Consider the following 23,333-nt stretch of genomic DNA (forward strand, 5'->3'; position numbering starts at 1 on the left):
TCTTGACCCTTTACCCCCTCCCACTTCCACCAGGTCATTTCAAAGTGAATCATCCCAGATACTAGCATCATTTAATTCATAAGGACTTGGCTTCTTCCTAAATTAAAAACCTCTGACTTTTCATGGAACTCAAATAAATGATTACTGGCCAATATTCCTGCTAGAGAGTACTGAGCTGTGCCCCTGCCTTCCATAGCTGACTTCTAAAGAAAATTAATATATTTATTTTTGGCTGTGCTGGGTCTTCACTGCTGTATGTGGGCTTTCTCTACTTGTAGGGAGCAGGGGCTACGCTTTGTTGCAGTCTGCAGGCTTCTCTTGTTGCGGAGCACAGGCCCTAGAGCAAGAGGGCTTCAGTAGCTGCAGCACGCGGGCTCTAGAGTGAAGGCTCGGTAGTCGTGGCACAGAGGCTTAGCTGCCTGGCGAGCATGTGGGATCTTCCCAGACCAGGAATCGAACCTGTGTCCCCTGAATTGGCAGGAGGATTCTTAACCACTGGACCACCAGGGAAGTCCCCATAGCTGACTTTTTTTTTTTTTTTTCATAGCTGACTTTTAAAACAGCACATTCTATCCTACACAGACTAACTCATCATTTACTTGGAAAGCTATTTCTTACTGGCAATCATTATGAATTTTCCCACTTTAAAAGGGAGCTAAATATTTAACTAATGAATTAATATTTATCACTTATACACAGCACACAATGGGAAATGATGGGAGAAATTTAAAAAAAAATTAACAGAGGAAGGAAGTTGCAGGTCTTTGCTAGACTTGAGTCTAATATTTAGGTCTCCTTCAATACTAATGTCAAACAGTCCATCCCTGATCAGCCAACTCCTTAAAAGGTGAACAAGCATTCGTAAGTCTTGCTTCCTGATTTTGATATAATTTGACTTTACAAAAATGTTGGAGCAACAGGATGAAGAAAAAAAAAACATGATCATCTCAACTGATGCAAAAAAGCCATTTGACAAAAGTCAACACCTTTTATGACAAAAAATTTAAAAAACTAGAAATAAAGGAAAACTACCTCAATGTAATAAGGCCATATATGAAAAGGCCACAGCTAACATCACACTCAACAATGAAAAACTGAATTTTTCCTCTAATATCAGGAACAAGACACTCACCATATCTACTCAACACAGTACTAAAGTTCTAGCTGGTGCACATAGACAACAAAAATAAATAAAAGGCATACAAGTTGAAAAGGAAAAAGTAAAATTATATCTGTTCACAGATGAAATGATCTTATATTCTAAAGATCCACCCCCTACAAACAAAAAACTATTAGAACAACTAAATGAATTCAGCAAAGCTGCAGAACACAAAATGAACACACAAAAAAATCAGTCGTTTTGACAAAATAAAAATGAACAATCCAAAAAGGAAATTCAAAAAGTAATTCTATTTACAACAGTATCAAAAACAATAAAGTACTTAGGAATAAATTTAACCAAAGAGGCAAAAGACTTATACCCTGAAAACTAAAAAATGTTGCCAAAAGACTGAAAATAATGTCAATAAGTGCAAAGACATCCCATGTTCATGGAATGAGAGACTTATTATTGTTATGATGTCCATACTATCCAAAGCAATCTACAGACTGAATGCAAACTCCATCAAAATCCTTGATCCCATAGACTCCAGATGCTTAAAGTTACTATAGGGGAAGCTACCACAGTATTTGAAGGAAGATGCAGTAGAGAAGGAAAAGCAGGAAAATACAAGGAGCAAGGAGAATAAAAATGGTGAGGATGGATAAGTACCAACTACCTCCTTGGGTACCATCTTCCATGGTTGCCAGTGAGCTAGAAAGTACAAGTGCTCCAGCTTTCTATTGTCTGAATTTGGAGTTAACAACTGCAGAGACTTATCAAACACATAGATTATCATCTGAATTATCTCATTTAATCCCCAAGCATTCTAAGTATTCTCATTTTGAAATTGAGATCATGTATTAGGTATCAGGTAAGTTTATTAACAGCAGAGACATCACTTTGTCGACAAAGGTCCATATAGTCAAAGCTATGGTTTTTCCAGTAGTCATGTTTGGATGTGAGATATGGTTCATAAAGACGGTTAAGCACCAAGCCTTACCCAGAAAGAAGCATTTTATAAAATGTGTGGATTTTGTGGCAAGTTTTCCACTTGAATTCTCAAAGTTTATAAATTTATAGCAGTAAAACTATTGGGTAGGTATTTCCTTGATGGTGCAACAAGGAATTGATGCCTTTGAATTGTGGTGTTGGAAGAGACTCTTGTGAGTCCCTTGGACTGCAAGGAGACCACACCAGTAAATCCTAAAGGAAATCACTTCTGAATATTCTTTGGAAGGACTGATGTTGAAGCTCCAATAGTTTGACCACCTGATGCGAAGAACTGACTCATTGGAAAAGACCCTGATGCTGGGAAAGATTGAAGGCAGGAGAAGAGGGTGGCAGAGGACAAAATGGTTGGATGGCATCACTGACTCAATAGACATGAATTTGAGCAAACTCTGTGGACACAGTGGAGGACAGAGGAGCCTGGCGTGCTGCAGTCCCTGGGGTCACAAAGAGTCAGACACGACTTAGGGACTGAACAACAACAACAAAAATTTGTTGTTAAAAATTTTGTTGTTAAAAATTAAAAGTTAAAAAATTAACTGGTCCAAAATAGTGAAGCAGAGACACTAGCTTGTATATGCATGTTGGCTGTATCCCCAGCATGGGAAGGCACTTCCAAAGCCTGGGGCTGCAGGGCTGTGTGAGGCCGATGTTGACCCAGTGGAGTGGAGCATCCTGAGCTGTCCCCAGAGAAGCTTAAGGGGAGCTGGGAAATCCAAAGGACACCGGTCTCCAGGGAGATGGCTCCGCCTGCCGAGTAGCCCCTGTCTGGGATCAGGCTGGAGTCCAGAGGCTAAAAGAGCCCCATGAGACCATCCATTGGGTTAGACGGGGCATCTTAGTCCAGAGAACAGGGGTTGAGGCTGCTATAATTTATCAACTAACGCCTTTAAGAAACCATGAGATTACCTTCAAATTGTCCACTTCTGCACATTTTTTGTTGCTGTTGCACAACATTTTTTTAAAGTCTTTATTGAATTTGTTAGAATACTGCTTCTGTTTTGTGTTTTGGTCCTCTGGCCAGGAGGCATGTGGGATCTTAGCTTCCCAACCAGGGATCGAACCTTACCCCCTGCATTGGAAGGTGAAGTCTTAACCACTGCACCACCAGGGAAATCCCTACCCAATAGTTTTACTGCTATAAATTTATAAACTTTGAGAATTCAGATGGAAAACTTGCCACAGAATCCACACGTTTTATAAAACGCTCCTTGCTGGGAAGGGCTGAGCATGTGAAGGCATACGTGAGTGTGTGCACAAGCCTCTGAGGTGGGTGTGCAGGAGGGCATCCACCCCACTGAGTGTGGAACAGACCCACGAGCTCTGACATGCTGCTCCCTGGGTTGAATGATGTGGCTGTGATAAAGCCTTGTGCCAGGGCAGGGGGCTCTGGAGCAGGTTGGAGGGAGGGCGGGGGACTCTAGAGGACAGCCTGGGGCTCTTCTTGCTGGAGGTACATCCTATTGGACCCCGGATGCAGAGAGCAGCACCAGATGCAAGGTGCTAACAGACTCACGCTCGGAGCCAAAAGTCACCCCACAGAGAAAGCGACAACAAGCCAGGCTCACCGCACATGGGAGGTCTGAAAACCTGCTCGTTTTATGTCCCAAACATCTTCTTATGAATAAGAATGCAATATGGTGCGCTTGTTGGTGTTCAGTCACCGAGTTGTGTCCGACCCCATTGACTGCAGTATGCCAGGCCTCCCTGTCCCTCACCATTTCCCAGTGATTGCCCAAGTTCATGTCCATTGCATTGGTGATGCTATCCAGCCATCTCATCCTCTGTCACCCTCTTCTCCTCCTGCCCTCAATCTTTCTCAGCATCAGGGACTTGTCCAATGAGTCGGCTATTCGCATCAAGTGGCCGAAGGATTGGAGCTTCAGCATCAGTCAATTCCAATGAATATTCAGGGTTGATCTCCTTCAAGATTGACTGAACCAGTCAATATGGTGCAGAAGAAAAGGGAAAGACTTGAAAGTAAGGTAGGCCTGGAGCTGAAGCTGCACCCTAGCACTGACGAGGGCTGAGCCTCAGTTTCCTCATCTACAAACACAGGCAGTAACACTTTAACTGAATGGGACTGAGAATGCAGCACATACAAGCACCCGCTGAGAAGAGCTGTTGGTTTCTACACCTCGTTCTCACCACGGGCTCACACCTCTGCACAACTGCAGACAAGAACACACACAACCGTATACCCTAGGGATAGTCCATTCTGTCCCATGAAGGCACAGTCTCCTTGGGCAAACAGATCACTTCAGAGCCACGAGTATCAGAGATCAAAACACCTGGGCTCCTAAATGAGCCCTGATCTTCCCATTGACCCATAGCTCGATGCACCATGAATAAAGCTGCTGCCAAGTAACAGATAAAACTATATTCCAGGCCACGGAGGCATGTCCACCCCCTGAGACTTTGGGCTGCGAGGATGGAGAACCAGCCCCTCCACTTGGACGCTTCAGGCGCAAACACCCTGCAGCTGTTATAAAGGGAATGTCTTCTCTGTTGAGCCAATAACCTGTGCTGCTGAATACACGTTCCCCCACCTGAGCGAAGTTCAAGAAAAAACCAGGAGAACCTTAATTAGAAAGTGTTAGTCGCTCAGTCGTGTCCGACTCTTTGGGACCCCATGGACTGGAGCCCACCAGGCTTCTCTGTCCATGGGATTCTCCAGGCCAGAATACTGGAGTGGGTTGCCATGCCCTCTTCCAGGGGATCTTCTCAACCCAGGGATTGAACCCAGATCGCCTGCATTGCAGACTGATTCTTTACTGTCTCAGCCACCAGGGAAGCCCTTTTATTTAGGAAAACAGTGTGTTAAATGCCCAGTATCTCCCAGGACCCCTTCTGCTTCTTACTGGGACTCAAGGTTCAGGTCGAGTGGTCCCAACACTCCCTCAACCAGCTTTTGCCCTCCCCTCTCCCACTCCGCTGCTCTGACAGCTCAAGTCCAAGAACAGAAAAACTTGTTCTTCAAATCTGGGCCTGAGGGGGCCTCTTCAGGGGTTCTCATTAACTCAAAAGGGTGCTCAGCCTCCAGCCCCCTCCACACAGCACTCATGAGTGTGCATCTGGGCGCCTACAGAATCCAAGGGAGTCCTGGATCCAAAGAAAGATCCTTGTGGGGGCTGTTCCCACTGCCGCTCTCCGAGCCCTAACTCACCACAGGCTTCTCCCCAGTTTTTGGCAGAATTCCATTATTAGCTGCAGCTCATACTAAAAAATTCTACAGAAGTTTAGTCATGTGAAGAATGAGAACAGGTTTTTACTATGGTATTTTAAAGATACCCATGCATTATACTTATTTACACAATGCAAAGAAAAACATCTATATCCTGAGAACATGACCCTGAGTCCATAATTATGTACAAAAAAGCCTTCGTGTTCACCCTTAGAGACCCACTCATTCCACACCACCCTCCAGGCCATGCGCACATCTGATACTCTTTCTCAGCCTCTGTGCCTGTCTTTACAATGCTCACCACAACTGTCAACAGTGACTTGTTTGTAAGGTATCTGCCTACCACTGCCCTTACTTTCAATGCTTCGATTGAAAGAGCTTCGATGCCTGTCACATCCAGTACTCTCTCACCAGGGGTAAACAACCCAAAAATGAAGTAAAAAAAAAAATTCCATTGACAATAGCATACAAAAGAAAAAACTACTCGGGAACACATTTAACCAAGGAGGCAGAATACCTGTACTTGGAAAACTACAAAACACTGCTGAAAGAAATTAAAGAAGACACAAATAAACAGAATGTTATCCAGTGTTCACAGATGAAAAAATATGTTTAAGATGGCAATACTGTCCAGATTGATACACAGATTCAATGCAATCCTCCTCAAAATCCCACCTGGATTGTTTTTCCCCAGGGGAAATTTTTGTTTTGTTTTGTTTTTCTTTTTGCAGAAATTGGCAAGTTGAACTGAAAATTCATATGGCAATACAAAGGACCCAAAACAATCTTGAAAGTGAAGAAGAAAGATGGCAGATTCGCACTTCTCAGTTCCAACACTGGCTACAAATCTACAGCAGTCAAGAATGCATGGTACTGTCATACGTAAAACAGCTAGTGAGAAGCCGCTGCGTAACACATGCAGCTCAACCCTGTCTGTGACAACCGACCGGGGTGGGCCTGGGGGCAGGTGGGACGGGGCTTCAGGAGGGAGGGGACACACGTGTACTTATGGCTGATTCACACTGCTGCGCGGCAGAAACCAACACAGCACTGGAGAGCAATTATCCTCCAATTAAAAATGAAAGAAAGTGGGACGCTGCTATATAACACAGGGAGCCCAGCTCTGTGACAACTAGAGGGGTAGATGGGAGGGATGCTCGAGAAGGAGGGGATATATATGTATATACTTATGACCGACTCCCATTATGGCACAGCAGAAATCAACACATTGTAACATTGTAAAGCAATTATCCTCCAAATAAAAAATAGAAAAAGAATGCATCGTACTGGCATACAGATAGACATATAGGTAAACTGAATTCAGGGTTCAGAAATAAAATATATTTATGGCCAGTTGATTTTGACCATGGGTTCCAAGACAATTCAATGTGGGAAGAATATGTCTTTTCAACAAATGCTGGAATAACTGGACATTCACATTCAAAACATAATTTATATTCCTACCTCACACTACACATAAATATTGCCTCACAGTAGATCACAGATTTAAATATAAGTGTTAAACCTATAAAAACTCTTAGAAGAAAATACTGGAATAAATTTATGATCTTGGGCTAGGCAATGATTACTGAGATGCAACACTAAAAGGGAAGATAACGTAAGTTGGACTTTACCAGATTTATAAACATTTTGTTTCAAACCTATCTATCAAGAAAGTGTGAAGGGAGCCTGCACACTGTGAGAAATTTTTGCAAATCATGTATCTGGTAAGTGATCTGTATCCAGAATACATAAATAATTCTTATAACAATAATAAAAGACATCCATTTCAAAGTAGATGAAAGATTTAAACAGATACTTGTACAAGAAAGTAAACAAACAGCCAACAAGCATATGAAAAGATGTTTGACCATTTTTTGTTGTTTTAGTCGCTAAGCTGTGTCCAACTCTTTACGATCCCATGGACTGTAATCCACCTCTGTCCATGGGATTTCCCAAATAACAATACTGGAGTGGGTTGTCACTTCCTTCTCCAGGGGGTCTTCCATGTCTCCTGCATTCCAGGTGGATTCTTTACCACTGAGCCACCAAGGAAGCCCATCACTAGGGAACTGCAAATTGAAACCACAGTGAGATACTACTTGACACTCACTAGACTGGCTAAATAGAAAGATAGACAATAACAAGTGTCTGCAAGCACATTTAGAAATTGAAACCCTCATTCATTGTTGATGGAAATGCAAAACATTATAGACACTTTGGAAAACAGCTCCTTGTGAAAAAAAAACCTCAAGAAACATAAAGATACCATACAGTCTGGCAATTCCATTCCTAGGTATTTACCCTAGAGAAATAAACACATATGTCTATGAAAGATTCCAGGAATACCATGGAGTAGGAGGCACCAGGAAACTCTCTCCCACCTAGACAACAGCAACACTTGCAGAATCTGTCTGGTGTAGCTATTTCGGAGTCCATTTAAGGCTTGCAACTCCCAGAGGAAGGCTGGTATGTAAATCGCAGGTAATTTCTGTCAATTTCAGCTCTTAGTTCAACAGCATCTACTCACTGCCATTCCCAACTCTCTTGACAGGCAGCCATGCATCTGAGAGCAGCTTGCACATGCCTTGAAGGAACCATGGTGGGCAAAAGGACCCAGTTCTCCAAATACTAGAGATCTGTGCTGTGACTGGTGCTTACGATGACAGAGTGGCAAGGCGGTGGGCTGCCACTGCTGTTGCACCCTCCCTACTGTTGCAAGCCCCTCCCCATCTAGCTGCACTAACCTCCAGGAGATTTAAAGGGCTGGGCTGGGTGCCCCATTTCCCCTTTCCCCGGTTCAGTTTTCTGTTTTCCCCTTTTGGGAGCCAGACATTGACCATTAGGACATTCAAAAGCTATTGTGTATATGGGGGAAATGAGCAAGTTACTGCATATGCCCAGGGAAACTCACAGGCTTATTCAAAGACCTTAGAAGATCTTAGAAAACCTCAGGCCGATCCTTGGCACAAAAAATAGAGCCTAGCAAACCCAGATGAAGGGGGAGAACTGATTTCCAGAGTTACCATATTATTAGATTCAAATGTCCAGTTTTGAATCTGTCCCTGAAAAAAGATCTGGTGGCTAATCTACTAGACAAACACTTAAAAGCAATGATCTTAAAGATGCTCAGAGAACTAAAGAAGTAGAGAAACTCAAGGAAATAATGTATGAACAAAATGGAAGTATTAATAAAAGGAGAGAAAGCCTAAAAAGGAAGAAAAAATCTGGGGCTTAAAAAAAAAAAACTGAAATGGTAACTGGAATGAAAGATTCAGTAGAGGGTTTCAGAGGCAGATTTCAGCATGCAGAAGAATCAGAAAACTTGAAGATAGGTCATGATAATTAGAGTCTGAGGAATTGGAAGAAAAACACTGGCGTAAACTGAACAGAGCATAAGGGACCTATGAAAATGAAAGTGTGAGTCACTCAGTCGTGCCCAGCTCTCTGCAACCCCATGGACTGCAGCCCACCAGGCTCCTCTGTCCATGGGATTCTCCAGGAAAGAATACTGGAGTGGGTGGCCATTCCCTTCTCCAGGGGATCTTCCCAACTCAGGGATCAAACCCAGTTCTCCTGCGTTGCAGGCAGATTCTTTACTGTCTGAGATACAAGGGAAATACAACGGACCTATGGGACACCATCAAATGGATCAAAATGCACATTGTAGGAGTTGCAGAAGAAGGTGGGAGACAGAGAAAGGGGTAGAGTATTTGAAAAAATAATGGCCCCAAACCTCCCAAACTGGATGAAAGACACAAATAACAACATCTAAGGAGCTCAATGAATTGAGATACATTATAATTAAACAGTTGAAAGCCAAAGATAAAGAATCTTGAAAGCAACAAGAGAGAAGCAAATCATCACACACACCGAATCCCCAGTAAGATTATCAGCAAATTTCTCATCAGAAACTCTGGAGGGTAGAAGGCAGAAGGGGGATGTAGTCAAAGTGCTAAAAGGAAAAAAATGTCAACCAATAACCCTAAATGTGGCAAAGCTGTCCTTCAAAAGTATGTTAAGAAATTAAGACATTTCTAGATAAATAAAAGATGAAGGAGTCCATTATCACTACACATGCCCCTCAGGAAATGTTCAAGGGAGTCCTACAGGTTGGAATAAAAGGGAACTAGACAGTAACTTGAAACTGTATTTTAAAAATAGATAAAGAAGATAAACACAATAGAATACTTCTCAGCCATAAGGAAGAATGAAACTTTGTCATTTGCAACAACACTGATGGGCTTGGAAGAATAAATCAAAGATAAATACTGTATGATATCACTTATACGTGGAATCTAAAATATACAACAAATTAGTGAATATAACAAAAAAGAAACAGACTCACAGATACAGAGAACAAACAAGTTGGTTACCAGTGGAGAAGGGGGCAGGGGTACTATGGAGGTAGGTAAGAGGTACAAACTATTAGGTACAAAATAAGTTACAAAGATACATTGTACAACACAGGGAATATAGCTGATATTTTATAATCAATGAAGTATAAACTTTAAAATTTGTGAATCACTATATTACACACCTGTAACATAATAGTGTAAATCAACTATAATTTTAAAAAACTAACTTAAAAACTTAGTAGAAGTAAATACATGGGAAATTATAAAAGCTAGTACAGATGACTCTTTAACAAGATGGGTTTGAACTGCCCAGGTCCACTTATATGTGGATTTTTTTTTTCAGCAAATATGTATTGTAGTACTACATGATCCATGTCTGCTGGAATCCCTGGACAGGCCACAGATATGAAGGACCAATTGTAAAGCTAGACTCAGATTTTGGACTGTGTGGAGGGTTGCTGTTCCTAACAACAAGCCTCAATGTTCAAGGGTCAACACTGGTTTATGGTTGATTTATGACTCCACTTTTGTTTTCCACTTAATTTAAGAGACTTACACATTTTTAAAGAGCTATTAGTAGTCTAAGAGCTAGTATTACTGTAACTTTTGTTTGTAACTCCACATTTTGTTTTCTAATTTAAGAGGTTACTATATTTTTTCAAATTATTAATTTATGTTTTTAGACACACAACGCTTAACGATGTTATTCTGTGGCATCAGCAACTGAAAGGAAGAGGAACAGAAGTGTAAAGGGGCAGAGGTTCTGTGTGTCGTGGATGTTAAGCTGGAACAAATCCAAATCAGAGTATCATAACTTTAGGATGTTCAATGTAATCCCTGCGGTAACCACAGAACAGCTGTAGAACACGGACAGAAGGAAATGAGAAAGGAACTTCAAAGCTTCACAACAACAACCACAAAAACCCAACTCAGGACTTCCCCGGTGGTCCAGTGGCTAAGATTCCGCATTCCCAATACAGTGGGCCCAGGTTTGATCCCTGGTCAGGGATCCCACATGCCACAACTGAGACCTGATGCAGATAAATAAATAAATAAAAATAAATACTAAAAAATCAACTAAAAGGGGACAGTAATACAGGAAATGAAGGATAAAAAACCTATAAGCATAGTGAAAACCAATAGCAAAATGACAGAAACAAGTATCTTCTTACCAACTGCAAAAAGGAAAGAAGTTCTAAAACAGGCTGCCACATGGATGAACCTTGAGGATTTTATGCTAAGTGAAACAGACCAGTCACAAAAGACAAATGCTGAATGATTCCACTACTTGTGTTGGGGAATCAAAATCACAGATTCAGAAAGCAGAATGGTGGCTACCAGGGGCTGGGGAAGGAGGGAATGGCGGGAGTGGGTTTAATGAGTTCAGAGTTTGTGTTCTGCAAGATGAAAAGAGTTCTGAAGATGGATGGTGGTGCTGGTTGCACAACAAATGGATGTACTTAATATCACTAAACTGTATGTTTAAAAATGGTCAAGATGGCAACATTTTATATTATGTGTATTGTACAACAATAAAATGGGGGGAAATGCACAGAAAAATGTATTCACCAATGTTCAGCATTATTTATAATCAGAAAGTGGAAACAGCTCAACAACTGATGAATACATTTAAAATAGGATACATACATACAACAGAATATAATTCAGCCATAAAAAGGAATGAAGTGTTAACACATGCTACACTGTGGGTTAGTTTTGAACACATTATGCTACATCAAAGGAAACCAGACACAAAAGTCCGCAAGCTGAATGATTTCACTTATATAAAATACCCAGAACAAGGCTTCCCTGGTGGTTCAGCGGTTAAGAACCTGCCTGCAACACAGCGGATGCCGGTTCAGACTCCTGGTCTGGGAAGATCCCACGTGCTGCCAGACAGCTCAGCTGGTGTGCCACAGCTATGGAAGCCCTCACGCCCTGGAGCCCACGCTCCGCAGTAAGAGAACCCACCGCAAAGAGCAAGCGGCCCCTGCTCGCTGCAGCTGGAGAAAGCCCACGTGCAGCAAGCAAGACCCGGCACAGCCAAAAATAAATAAATAAATATTTTTAAAATACCCATAATAGGCAAATCCATTGAGACGGACAGTAAGTTAGTGTCTGCCTAGGGTTGGGAGTGGGGTGCTCTGGAGAGGGAGGGAGAATGGGAAGGGATGCTAATGAGCAGAAGGGGAGATGAATACATTCTCAAATCACATTCTGTTCATAGTTGCACAACTCTGGAAATAGACTGTTGACTGCACACTCCTAACAGGTGAACTCTATGGTTATATAAATTATATGCCAATAAAGCTGCTAGAAAAAAAGAATCACCAGATAAAAAGGTGAAGTAAAGACATTTTTGGAAAAGAAGACATGATACACTGTGTCTCTAGCAAACCCACAGTAAAGCCGATAAGAGGGGAGGAAGGATATGATCTTAGATGGAAGCGGGGAGGGGTGGGTGGGACTGGAGGGCAGTATTTATCGGGGTAAATCTCAACATGGACAGACGAGCAGGTCATCTGGATTTCAGTGACACACACAATCAGCACCAGTGTGCCCCCCTGCTCTCCCTGCCCTGCAGGCTTCATTTCCTCCAGCCCAGGACCTTTGCAGATGCTGTTCCCTCTGCTTGAATGCTCTTCCCTGCTCTCATGCTCCACTTCCTTCTTACTAACTTCTGCTCAGCCCTCATTCCCGCCGGCAGGTGTGATCAGAGGAGCCAGCGCCTTCCACAATGCACAGTGAGAAGCCCTGACCTTTTTGTTCACCGCATTCCCCAGTTTTCATCACATATCTGTTTGCACAATTCTGTGATCTGGTTCCCCTTTAAGGATTTAAGCCTGCTCACCTTCCCTATACATTTAATCAATTTTTCCTTTTTTTGGGGAAAAAGACAAAAATAAACTGTGACTTGACTATTGTTCTCTAGTGAGTCACACCAAGATCTGCCTGTACCTTTTTTTAGAAAAAGAAGTTTCACATTACTGAGGCAAGGGAATGTGTAAGGCTTGTAAAGTTCCTGTGAGAAATCTCTGCTCGAAAACTGTGCTGGCTTTACTGCTTCATGATAGACACTTTTATGCCCAAAACCAGAGGATTTGACCTTTCAGAGTACACCTCCAGGTGTGTGCATAAAACCTGCTTTATCCACTTGTCGGGAACAACAGGGAGGAGAAGGAGTAGATCCACTGTGACATATGGAGAAAAGAAAGCAAAGAAATTGCTCAGAAATAAACCCACACACCTACGGTCAGTTAATCTTTGACAGAGGAGGCAATAATATACAATGAGGGACAGTTACTTCAGCAAGTGGTGCTGGGAAAGCTGAACAACTGTATGTAAATCACTGAAATTAGAACCCACCCACACACCATACACAAAGACAAGCAAAATGGCTTAAAGACTAAATATAAGACCTGACACCATAATACTCCTAAAAAAGAACATAGGCCAAAAAAAAAAAAAAAAAAGAACATAGGCAAACTTTCTCCTACATAAATTGTAGCAATGTTCGCTTAGGTCAGTCTCCCAAGGCAATAGAAACAAAAGTGAAGATAGACAAATGAGGCCTAATCAATGTATAAGCTTTTGCACAGCAAAGATAATCATAAAGAAAATGAAAAGACAATCTTATAGGCTGAGAGAAAATATTTGCAAATGATGCAACTGACAAGGGCTTGATTTCCAAAACATACAAACAGCTCATACACCTCAACAAAAACAAAAAACAACCCAATCAAAAAACAAGCAGAAGACCTAAATAGACATTTCTCCAAAGAAGACACAAAGATGGCCAACAGGCACAGGAGAAGATGACCAGCATCGATAATTATTAGAGAAATGCAAATCAAAACTACAATGAGTTATCACCTTCTATCAGTCAGAATGACCACCATTAAAAAGGCTCCAAATAACAAACGCTGGAGAGGGCGTAGAGAATAGGGAATCCTCTCTTACACTGTGGGTGAGAATGTAAATTGGTACAGCCACTATGGAGAACAGTATGGGGGTTCCTTAAAAAGCTAAAAATAGAGCTTTCATATGATCCAGCAACCCCACTCCTGGGCATATATCTAGAGGAAACAATAATTCAAAAAGACATGCACCCCAGTGTTCATGACAGCACCACTTACAGTAGCCAAGATACGGAAACAACCTGAATGTCCATCAACAGATGACTGGAGGAGGATGCGGTGTGTATATACACACGATGGAACACTGCCAGTCACTCCTAAAGGAGACCAACCCGGAACATTCACTGGAAGGACTGATGCTGAAGCTGAAGCTCCAGTACTTTGGCCACCTAAGGCGAAGAGCTGACTCACTGGAAAAGGCCCTGACGCTGGGAAAGATTGAAGGCAGGAGGAGAAGGGGGCAACAGAGGATGAGATGGCTGGATGGCATCACTGACTCAATGGACAGGAGTTTGAGCACCCGGGAGATGGTGAAGGACAGGGAAGCCTGGCGTGCTGCAGTCCATGAGGCTGCAAAGAGTTGGATACGACTTAACGACTGAACAACAACTCAATGTGTAGGTATGTGTGTATGTATATATATTACATATATATATATACATGAATCACTTTGCTGTACACCATAAACTAACACAACACTGTAAATCAACTACAGTTAAAACACTGCTTGAAAAAAAGAAAGCAAAGCAATCAGATGAGCAAAGAGCTGAAAACCAAGAACTCCAACACTGAGTCATAGTGCTCAGAGGACAGCAGGACGGGAGCAAGGGAACTTACAGGGAGGCCAGTTTCCTAGAGACCAGTAATTGATAGACAGTCTTATTAAAAACCTAAAATGAGGCTTGACCTAGAGAAGTGAGTCATCGCCAATCTGGCTAAAGATGTCAAACTTGCAGACTAACTCCTTGAGAATAGGGAACACATACCAGCATGGTACTGCCACGCAGGAGGTCCCCAAAAAAGACTGTTGAATGAATGAATGGATGAATGAGCAAATGAATCAGAGGCACTTACAACATGTGTTAGACAAAGGAATCACCTTCTGAGGAAAGTGACTCAGCATCTACTACCCAGCCACAGTTCCCAAGACCAGGGGACACGCCGACGTCTTCAAGACAGACGTCTTTCAAAGTTCATGACTTAAGACTTCCCCAGTGGTCCACTGGTTAGGAATTCACCTGCCAGTGCAAGGGACACGGGTTCAAGCCCTGTTCCGGGAGGGTCCACATGCCTCAGAGCAGCTCATCCTGTGCACCACAACTACTGAGCTCACGAGCCCCAGGGCCCACACCCAGCAACGAAGACTCAGCACTGCCAAAAATAAATACATTAAAAAAAAAGGGCCATGACTTAGCTAAATGATGTCACATTTCTTTAGTTTGATTTTTTTGTCCTTGGCTCCCTAGACATCACCTGCCCTAGAACCAGGCAGAGCCTTTGGGAGTCAAGGAACGTGGATGCAAGGAGGACCCTGCTTCAGATGCCTGGTTCCTGTCCTTGGGGTTCCCTTCAGCCAGGGGCTGAAAGGGACAGGGAGAGGATCCAGAGGGAATGAGGCAGTGGACCGCAAGTGGCTAGCCTGTTTCTTTGCCAGACAAACAGCATAGTTTATAAGTATATAGGTAGTGTCTCATGTAAGATAAATGATACCATTTTTTTGAAACGTATGCAACAGTTGATTTTGCAGTACTCAGAGTCCTTATGAAGAAGCACACTGGTAAGTTACTTAGCTGGGAACGCATACCCTCCTACAGACATGTACAGACACACACAGGAACCTGCGTTCACGTATGCAGCCTGTGTCTGCATGGATGCTCCTCAATGAGGCTCACGCAATACATGACAGCTTTCACAGGAGTTACCTGTTTTCCCTTGCTCAGAAATGAATAGTTTCATATAAGATTTTTAAAACGCTAGTTTAGATGTTTTTATGTTAATAGGATAAAACAAATCTATGAGCTAGGTTTACAAAACCATAATTTCAAAAATGGGTAAGGGGCTTCCCTGGTGGCTCAGTGGTAAAGAATCTGCCTGCCAATGCCAGAGACGCTCATTTGATCCCTGATCTGGAAAGATCCCACAAGTGGTAGAGGAGCGAAGCCTGTGAACCACAACTACTGAGTCTGAGCTCTAGAGCCCAGGAGTCGAGACTACTGAAGCCTGCACGCCCTAGAGCCCAGGCTCTGCAACTAGAGAAGCCACTGCAATGAGAAGCCCGGGCACCACAACCAGAGAGCAGCCCCTCTCGCCACAACTTAGAGAAAAAGCCCTCGCAGCAGCAAAAAACCAGCTCAGCCAAAAATAAACAAATAAAAGAGGTAAGCCTTGAACTTTGCAACCTCAGAAACTGCATTTGGACAGTTCCTGGGAAAACATATTCTAACGCTGGGGTATCTTGCCAAGATGTGATCTAACTTGGAAACTTCCAGTCTCTGAGTGAGCTGGGAATTGTGCTAATCACTACCCACACGGGATGAATGGACCCAAAGCCCGGGGCGCAGGGAAGCTTTATGAGGGCTGGTCTGTTTTTAACTTGAGTTTTTTTTAGGTAGTAAATTCCCCTCTTTTCTGTATGTCTACCAAAAATAAGGACATGAAGAAAGTTCTTAAGGCTAAATTTATCTAGGATGTTCAATATGTGATTGGCATTTCTGTAGCACAGCAGATGCAAAGCTGAAGTTTTGTTTTGTTTTTCTTTTTTAATTAGGAAGTCATGCTCCAAAGTCTATTAATGAGGAGACATCACACCACCACTCTATTCTGGTCCATTCAAAACAGGCAGCATCAGACACTGAGGTTGAATAATTATAAGTAAAAAAAAGAAAAGATTGTAATGAAACAATAACAGTGATGGTGACTTTCCTGCACAGGGCTTTGCAACAGTACAAAGATGTGTGTTCACAAGGAAGCCTTTGGTTGCTGGATTCCTGTGCTGTGTAGCAAAAGAAGGAAGTGAGGTTTGGGGGGGAGTGGGTGGTCTGCCAGGTCTCCCAGCATCCCCCGCACCTCCAGATGTATGTTGACAAAGTGGCAATATTTGTTTCCCAAGACCGTCCACCCAGCCCAGGTGATGTGCAGACGTGACCATCGCTTGGTTGGATAGAGGCTGCCATACTGGCATTTTCCATTTGGTGTACAAGACATGCAAGCTGTTTACTTACACTTGCAAATGCATTTCAACCACATTGGAGCTCTGCTTCCCTTTGTACTATCATGGTGGAAGCACCAAGGGCCAAACATTTTCAAAGGATGAGGTCACCTGCAGCAGGGCGAGGTGGCTTTGCAGGTCCACTGGCCTCTGCTCCCTAAGAACTTGAGCAGGCCGCCACCCTCGGCAAGTCTGTCAGTTAATAACAAGCCCTTTGGCGTTATGTGAAGACAAAGACAAACACTGTATGATCTCACTTACATGCAGAATCTAAATAATACAACAAACTAGTCAATGTAACATAAAAGAAGTAGATTCACAGACAGAACAAATGAGTGGTTACCAGTGGGGAGACGGGAAGTGGAAGCAATGGACAGGGAGGGGATTAAGAGGTACAAACTATTGGGTATAAAATAAGCTACATGGATATACCGTACAGCACAGGTAATATACCCAATATTTTATAATAACTATAAATGGAGTATAAACTTTAACATTGTGAATCGCTATATCATACACCTGTAACTTACAAATATTGTATGTCAACTATACTTGATTTTAAAAAATTAAACAAATAAAAAAAAAGAACAAGCCCTTTGGGGCTGATCGCTAGTTCCAGGAACAATTCTAACGACCTTTTACGTTGCCCTTTGCTGCCTTCTCTCCACCAAAAGGACACAGACTGTGCCATGTGGATCCACCTTGTTCAGGCATGGGATGTTCAGAGGAAAACACTCTGTCTTCCAGCCCCCTTCCCCTCCCCTTCTCTCTTCCTTTCACTCCCCATCCCCTTCACCTTAGCACCCTGCTCCCCCCGGCTTCAATATATGCATGTGTCACAAAGAAAATAAAGAAAATCATTATTTTGTTCCAGAATTCACATAATTGAAGGAGATATATAATATATACAGTGACATCTGTAAGGAAGGGGGTCATAAACGACAACAGGTACTGAAAGGGCCCTCAGGCCCTGGGGGCTGGGGTGCAGGGTCGGGCCCCCCTCCCTCTCAGCCCCTCCATCTACCCCGCCACCTCTCAGCTCTCAGGGGCGCACCTGGGCTCAGGCTTGATGCACTGGTAAAAGGCAGCCATCTTCGTGAACACGGAGGGGGCCTCCGGCACTTTCATTCTCCGGAAGGACAGAAGGCCTCCCCTTCCCCAAAGGGGCCCTCGGGTCACCCCTGGGTGCCGATCAAGAGCCTTGCTCCCGTTTCCAGAGCAGCACTCGGGCCCCGAGGACACGGAGGCGTCTGCCAACTGCTGCAGCCCCGTGGGGCCTCCGGGCAGGTGTGGAGCACAGGGCATTGGAAGCTCAGACACACAGCCACTTCCTCCTTCCCTCCATCCACGTGGACGGCCAGGGTGGGGCTGGAGCTGCCACCCGCCTCCCTCTGAGCTGAGGGTGGAAATTGACAGGCCCGGGCTCTGCCTCCCTGTGCTCCTGACAGAGTTGGGCAAAGGGCACTAATCACCCCATCTGAGCAAGGGTTCAGGGCCCTGGGGGAATGTCTAACCCCCCGCCCCACAACCGCTTGTTCCCTTGCTCTGGCTTTCTCCTTATTCCCTCTTCAAGCTTGTTGCTGCAGGGCCTGGATGTATTTGATGAACGTCTTTCCTGGGCCCTTCCCAAGGCTCCTCCTTTCAGGCGGGCACCTGCCCCAGGGCACGCTGCGGCAGCCAGAGCTTCAGTACTCCCTGCTGGTGACCACACCTGGCAGGTACACAGGCCACGCCCTCCCCCCCACAAAGCTACCTCCCCGTGACGTCCTCTCTGCTGACCTGCAGCTGCCACTTCAAAGTAAGAGACTCCTGTCGCCCAGCCTTGCAACTGCACCTGAGCTCCTGCAAAGCACGAAGGCTGCTAACCGCACTGCCGGTGGTTTCCAGGCAACGTCTAGAGGGCTGACAGAAGGCTCCGAATGGCAAGTGTGACTGTATTATGAAAACTGCGGAGCAGCAGGCAGCAGGGGTGACTTCTGAAGACGGTGCCGAAGAAGTCCTAGATTCCTCTTCTGTTTTCCAAAACGCATCCATATATATAAAGTTCTGGTCATTGTTGTCGTTAGTCATGTTTGACTCTTTGTGACCCCGTGGACTGCAGCATGCCAGGCTCCTCTGTCCTTCACTATCTCCAAGAGTTTGCTCAAATGCATGTTGAGTTGGTGATGCTACCTAACCATCTCACCCTCTGTTGCCACCTTCTCCTACTGCCTTCAATCTTTCCCAGCATCAGGGTCTCTTCCAGTGAGTTGGTTCTCACATCAGGTGACCAAAGTATTAGAGCTTCAGCTTCAGCATCAACACGTCCAAAGAAAGTTCTGGTTGACTGGTTTATAATTGAAATAATCAAGCATAACCAGTGTACTTGATGGTAACTAAAGAAAGCAGTGGGAAAAAACAACTGCCGAGTGTTCTGCTGGCAGTTTACACCCACCTGCCCTTGGACTCTTTAGAATCTTCTAAAGATGCTCTCAGCTGCCTGGATGTTGCCAACAGCTCAGCTTTCTCTAGGGAGAGGGACAACGGACTGGCGGGAGTGTCCCTGTCTCCCGTGAGGTGGGTCAGGGGCAGAGCGAACCACTGAAGTGTCAGGGATGGGCTTGGCTTCAGGGTGGATGTCTCTAAGGAGCGGTCCCGGCCAGTAGCCTTCTCTCCCCAGAGGCCAAGTCCAACAGACCCACAGCTGCAGCTCACCCCACTGGAGGCCAGCTCAGCACTCAGAGCACTGAACCTGAGCCGCCCTGCCGCTCGCTACAGCCAGCCCTGCTCTGGGCCTGGTCAGTGTCCCTGCAGGTCCAGAATGGTGTAAGTGGAAAATCTGATGCTGAAATCAAGGCCTGTACCTCATCCAGCTGTGAGCCCCACGAGGGCAGCTGACTCCTAAGAAGCCCAGGTCAAGGTGTCTCCTATCACCTGTCCTTGGCAGACATCAGTAATTCAACCACAGCATCATTCTCAGAACTGCTCACCACACAGCCCTCCAGGGAGCTACTGCCAGGGGCCTGGAGCAGCACTTGGCTAGAAGCCTGTCGACGTCATTGGCAGAAATCGCAGTGAATCTATAGAACTGGATTCTCGCCTTGACTGCCACTAGTTAGCTACTAACCAGCTGAATGACTCGGGGCAAACCACTTCCATCTCTGGGACTCTGTCTCAAGTCCGATATGAGTGGTGTGAACTCTGATACCTGACAGGCTATCGGATTACTTCAGGAAAAACACAGGTCTGTAAAATTGGTCCAAACCTCATTTTTCTGTGAAGATGCTTCTGTTAACTAACAGAGGAAAAGACGTGCTCGAGCTGAGAACAACATCTATGGAAAATATATTTTCAAAATCTAGTCACTATACTGCTTGTCTGTGAGCCAGAAAAATGAAGTGGCAATGACAACATCACAGAAGTCCCTCCAGTCTGGCCTGGCCATCTTACCTGCTGCCGCCACCTCCCCCTGACCCCCCACCCCACGTAGCCACACCTGATACTCTGCTACCCAAGGGAATGCCTCATCCACACACACCAGTGCCTCTGCCCACGACCCGAAGAAACCTCAGAACTTGCTGGGCACCTCACATTCTTCCTCTGAGTCCCTGCCCACTCACATTATTTCCTCTCCTGGAATGTGAACTTCTTCAGGGCAGATATAAGCTCTTTTCATCTCTGATATCTACACACAATAGATGCTGGGAAATATTTAATGAATATTAAATATTTAATATTAAATATTAAAGCATCACCTGTGCTTATAAAAATCTAAGGGCAGGGACTTCCCTGGTGGTCCAGGGATTAAGACTCCACCTCTCCAATGCAGGGGCCCCAGGTTCAATTCCCTGATTGGGGAACTAAGATCCCACATGACATGTGGTGTGGCCAAAAAAATTATAATAATAAAAAAAGGGCAAAATCACTTTTAATAAGGTAATTTGCTTTATTAAGTTTCTCCTAAGGAGGGGGGGATTCTCAAATAGTTGGATTCCGTTTGAGCCATTTGGTAAGATGCTTTGACAAAGTGCTCCTGTGTGATTCAGATGTGTGGGCTGGCTGGGTTTGACATAAATATCTTCCTATTTTGCAATTTGGAGACATCACATTTGGAGAGTGAGGACATGGAGCAATCTGAACACACATTTGGCTCATTATGTGAGGACATCTAATATTCCAAATTTTTCCATCCTCTCAGTATTTTAAAGACCTTGGAGAAGCAGCCAAGTTCCCATTTTCTTCAATACTGCCATGGTGGGAGGAGGGTGTTGTATATATACATATTAATAGATGCCCCATACCAGTTGGTAGCTAATGTGTATAGCTGGCCTCCTCAATCAGATTGCGAAGTCTCTAAGAACAATGCCAATCAACTAGATTGTTTTATGTATTCCAAGAAGCCAAATATGCAGTAGGTGCTTAATAAGTGCATAGTGATTAATTAATACAGGCCTTCCCCAGTGGCTCAGCAGTAAAGAACCTGCCTGCAATGCAGAAGACTTGAGTTTGAACCCTGGGTCGGGAAAATCTCCTGGAGGAGGAAATGGTAACCCACTCCAGTTATTCTTGCCCAGAAAATCCCATGGACAGAGGAGCCTGGTGGGCTACAGTCCATGGGGTCACAAAGAGTCGACTAAGCATGTAGGACATGTCGTGACTGATTAATACGGTGCAACACACAAGCCACATCCTCCTGGACTAGCCAGGGCCACCAGCGCACACAGCAACGGGCACGGCACCTCAGTCAGTGGGGGAGCACCCGTGAAGTCCTTAGCTGACGGATGCACAGGAAGGTGACCAGAGGAAGGCAGACTGTGTAGACAGGTGGCATCCCGCGAACAAGTGAGGACTCCGGGAATTTCTCACCCTTTACCTCCGAGCGAGCCAAGGCATGATGCCGGCGGAGCTTACATGTGCCAAGAACTGCTGTACATATTCCACATGCATTTCCTCTTTAGATGTTAGCTGAACTGAATATTACGAGCATTCCATCCAAGCCCGCCCACTCGGAGTCGTGCACTGGAGAAGGAGCGTCGCCGGGTGACGGTCGGCAGCGGCACGAGGCACTAGCGCAGGCTCAAGGTGGAGGGTGGAGCCTAGGGGACTCCTGTTTCCGCTGCCTGCTCCTGGGATGGCTGCAGGCTTTCCTGCCGAAAGGCAGCTGAGTCAGGTGGCCGAACAGGCAGGGGGCCCTCTTCCATCTCCACTGAGTCACATTTCTCCCCAAAGGCAGCCAGCTGCAGCCAGAAGGGCAGCCCCGAGTTCCTGGTAGACACAGTCCCACTCAGCCCCGGGCTCTGAGTCCCCGGGCAGGGGGCTCAGGGAACCCTGCGGTCCAGTCTGATACGCCCCCCGCTGAGCAACAGAGGAGAGCACCCTACTGACTCTGCTCCTCGGAGAGGAAAGCTCACCGAGCGTTCTGCTTCATGGCGTGAGGCGCTGACAGGCTGACCAACCGCGGCACTGGTGCCTCACCTGCCTGGAAGGCCCCCGCGGGGCAGCTGCTGTGGGCAGGGTGTCTGAGCAGCCTGTGGTTCCGCCTTCTCCTGCAGGCAGCCCAGGGGGATGGAGTCTGAGGGTGAGCAGGGGCCGAGGGTGGTGTGTGCATCTGCCGGGGATGTCGGGAGGCCTCGTGAATGGAACCCCGGTGGCCCTGCCACTCCAGGGGCAGCCAGGGGACCTGCGGCCTCAGCATCGCCTGGCAGCTGATGAGAGGCGCAGAATCTCCGACTCCATCCACCCAGATCTATGCTCTCAAAGTCTGCCCTGGGCCAAGGGCCCCTGGTGATCCCTCTGCAGGTTAAGGGTTGAGAACCACTGCTTTACAGCAGCGGTTCTCAGCCCTGCCTGCACATCAAAATCCCCTGGGGAGCTTTAACAACTCCTGATCTTCAGATCATGCCCCGGCCCAATTGCTGGCAGGGTACCGCAGGTCACTTCAAATGCAGGCAGGGCAGAGAACGGTTGTTCCCCACCGCTGGTACTGATGAACCTCGGTGCAGGGCAGGAACACAGCCACAGCCATGGAGAAAGGACTTGTGGACACAGGGTGGGAATGGGAGGATGGGACGCATTGAGAGAGCAGCATGGACACCTGTATGTCACCATGTGTGAAACACACAGCTGGTGGGAGCTGCTGCAGCAGCTCAGACCGGTACTCGGTGATGACCCAGAGGGGTGGGAGGTGGGAGGGAGGCGCAACACAGAGGGGATATGTGTTTACTTATAGCTGATTCATGCTGCTCTACAGTAGAAACCAACACAACATTGCAAAGCAATTATACTAAAATAAAAAACACTTTAAAAAAAAGCACACTTCTGCATTCATTTCTACAGTTTCAGTAACAAACGGTTTTCCTTCAAGTGACAAAAGGTCAAACACAGGAGAACTGAGGGAATACAGCTTTTCACAAACAGGAGCCCATCTGGGGGAGAGAGGGTTAAAGACCATTTAGGCTGCCTGTCACTAGAAACTGATGGCAGAGGCAGCGACTCCATTCCTGGATCTGAAACCCATCAATCCTAAAGGAAATCAACCCTGAATATTCACTGGAAGGACTGATGCTGAAGCTGAAGT

General features: G+C 45.2%; 1 protein-coding gene across 6 annotated transcripts in view; it reads right to left on the reverse strand.

Moving 5' to 3' along the window:
- The window catches only part of CRACDL (CRACD like), a 125,434-nt gene that overhangs the window by 48,529 nt on the left and 53,572 nt on the right, over positions 1–23,333 (reverse strand). The window contains exon 1 of one of the 6 annotated variants that reach the window (XM_043467893.1): positions 17,832–18,230. The exons of 4 other annotated variants lie outside the window; for them this stretch is intronic. In XM_043467893.1, coding sequence (XP_043323828.1) covers positions 17,832–18,082 — 251 coding nt within the window. In that variant the 5' untranslated portion in view covers positions 18,083–18,230. Of the gene's footprint in view, positions 1–17,831; positions 18,231–23,333 lie in introns of those variants that run through there. One more of the 6 variants, XM_043467892.1, reaches the window with a different exon arrangement.

This window comes from Cervus canadensis, chromosome 5, assembly GCF_019320065.1.
Source record: "Cervus canadensis isolate Bull #8, Minnesota chromosome 5, ASM1932006v1, whole genome shotgun sequence".
Classification (NCBI taxonomy): domain Eukaryota; kingdom Metazoa; phylum Chordata; class Mammalia; order Artiodactyla; family Cervidae; genus Cervus; species Cervus canadensis.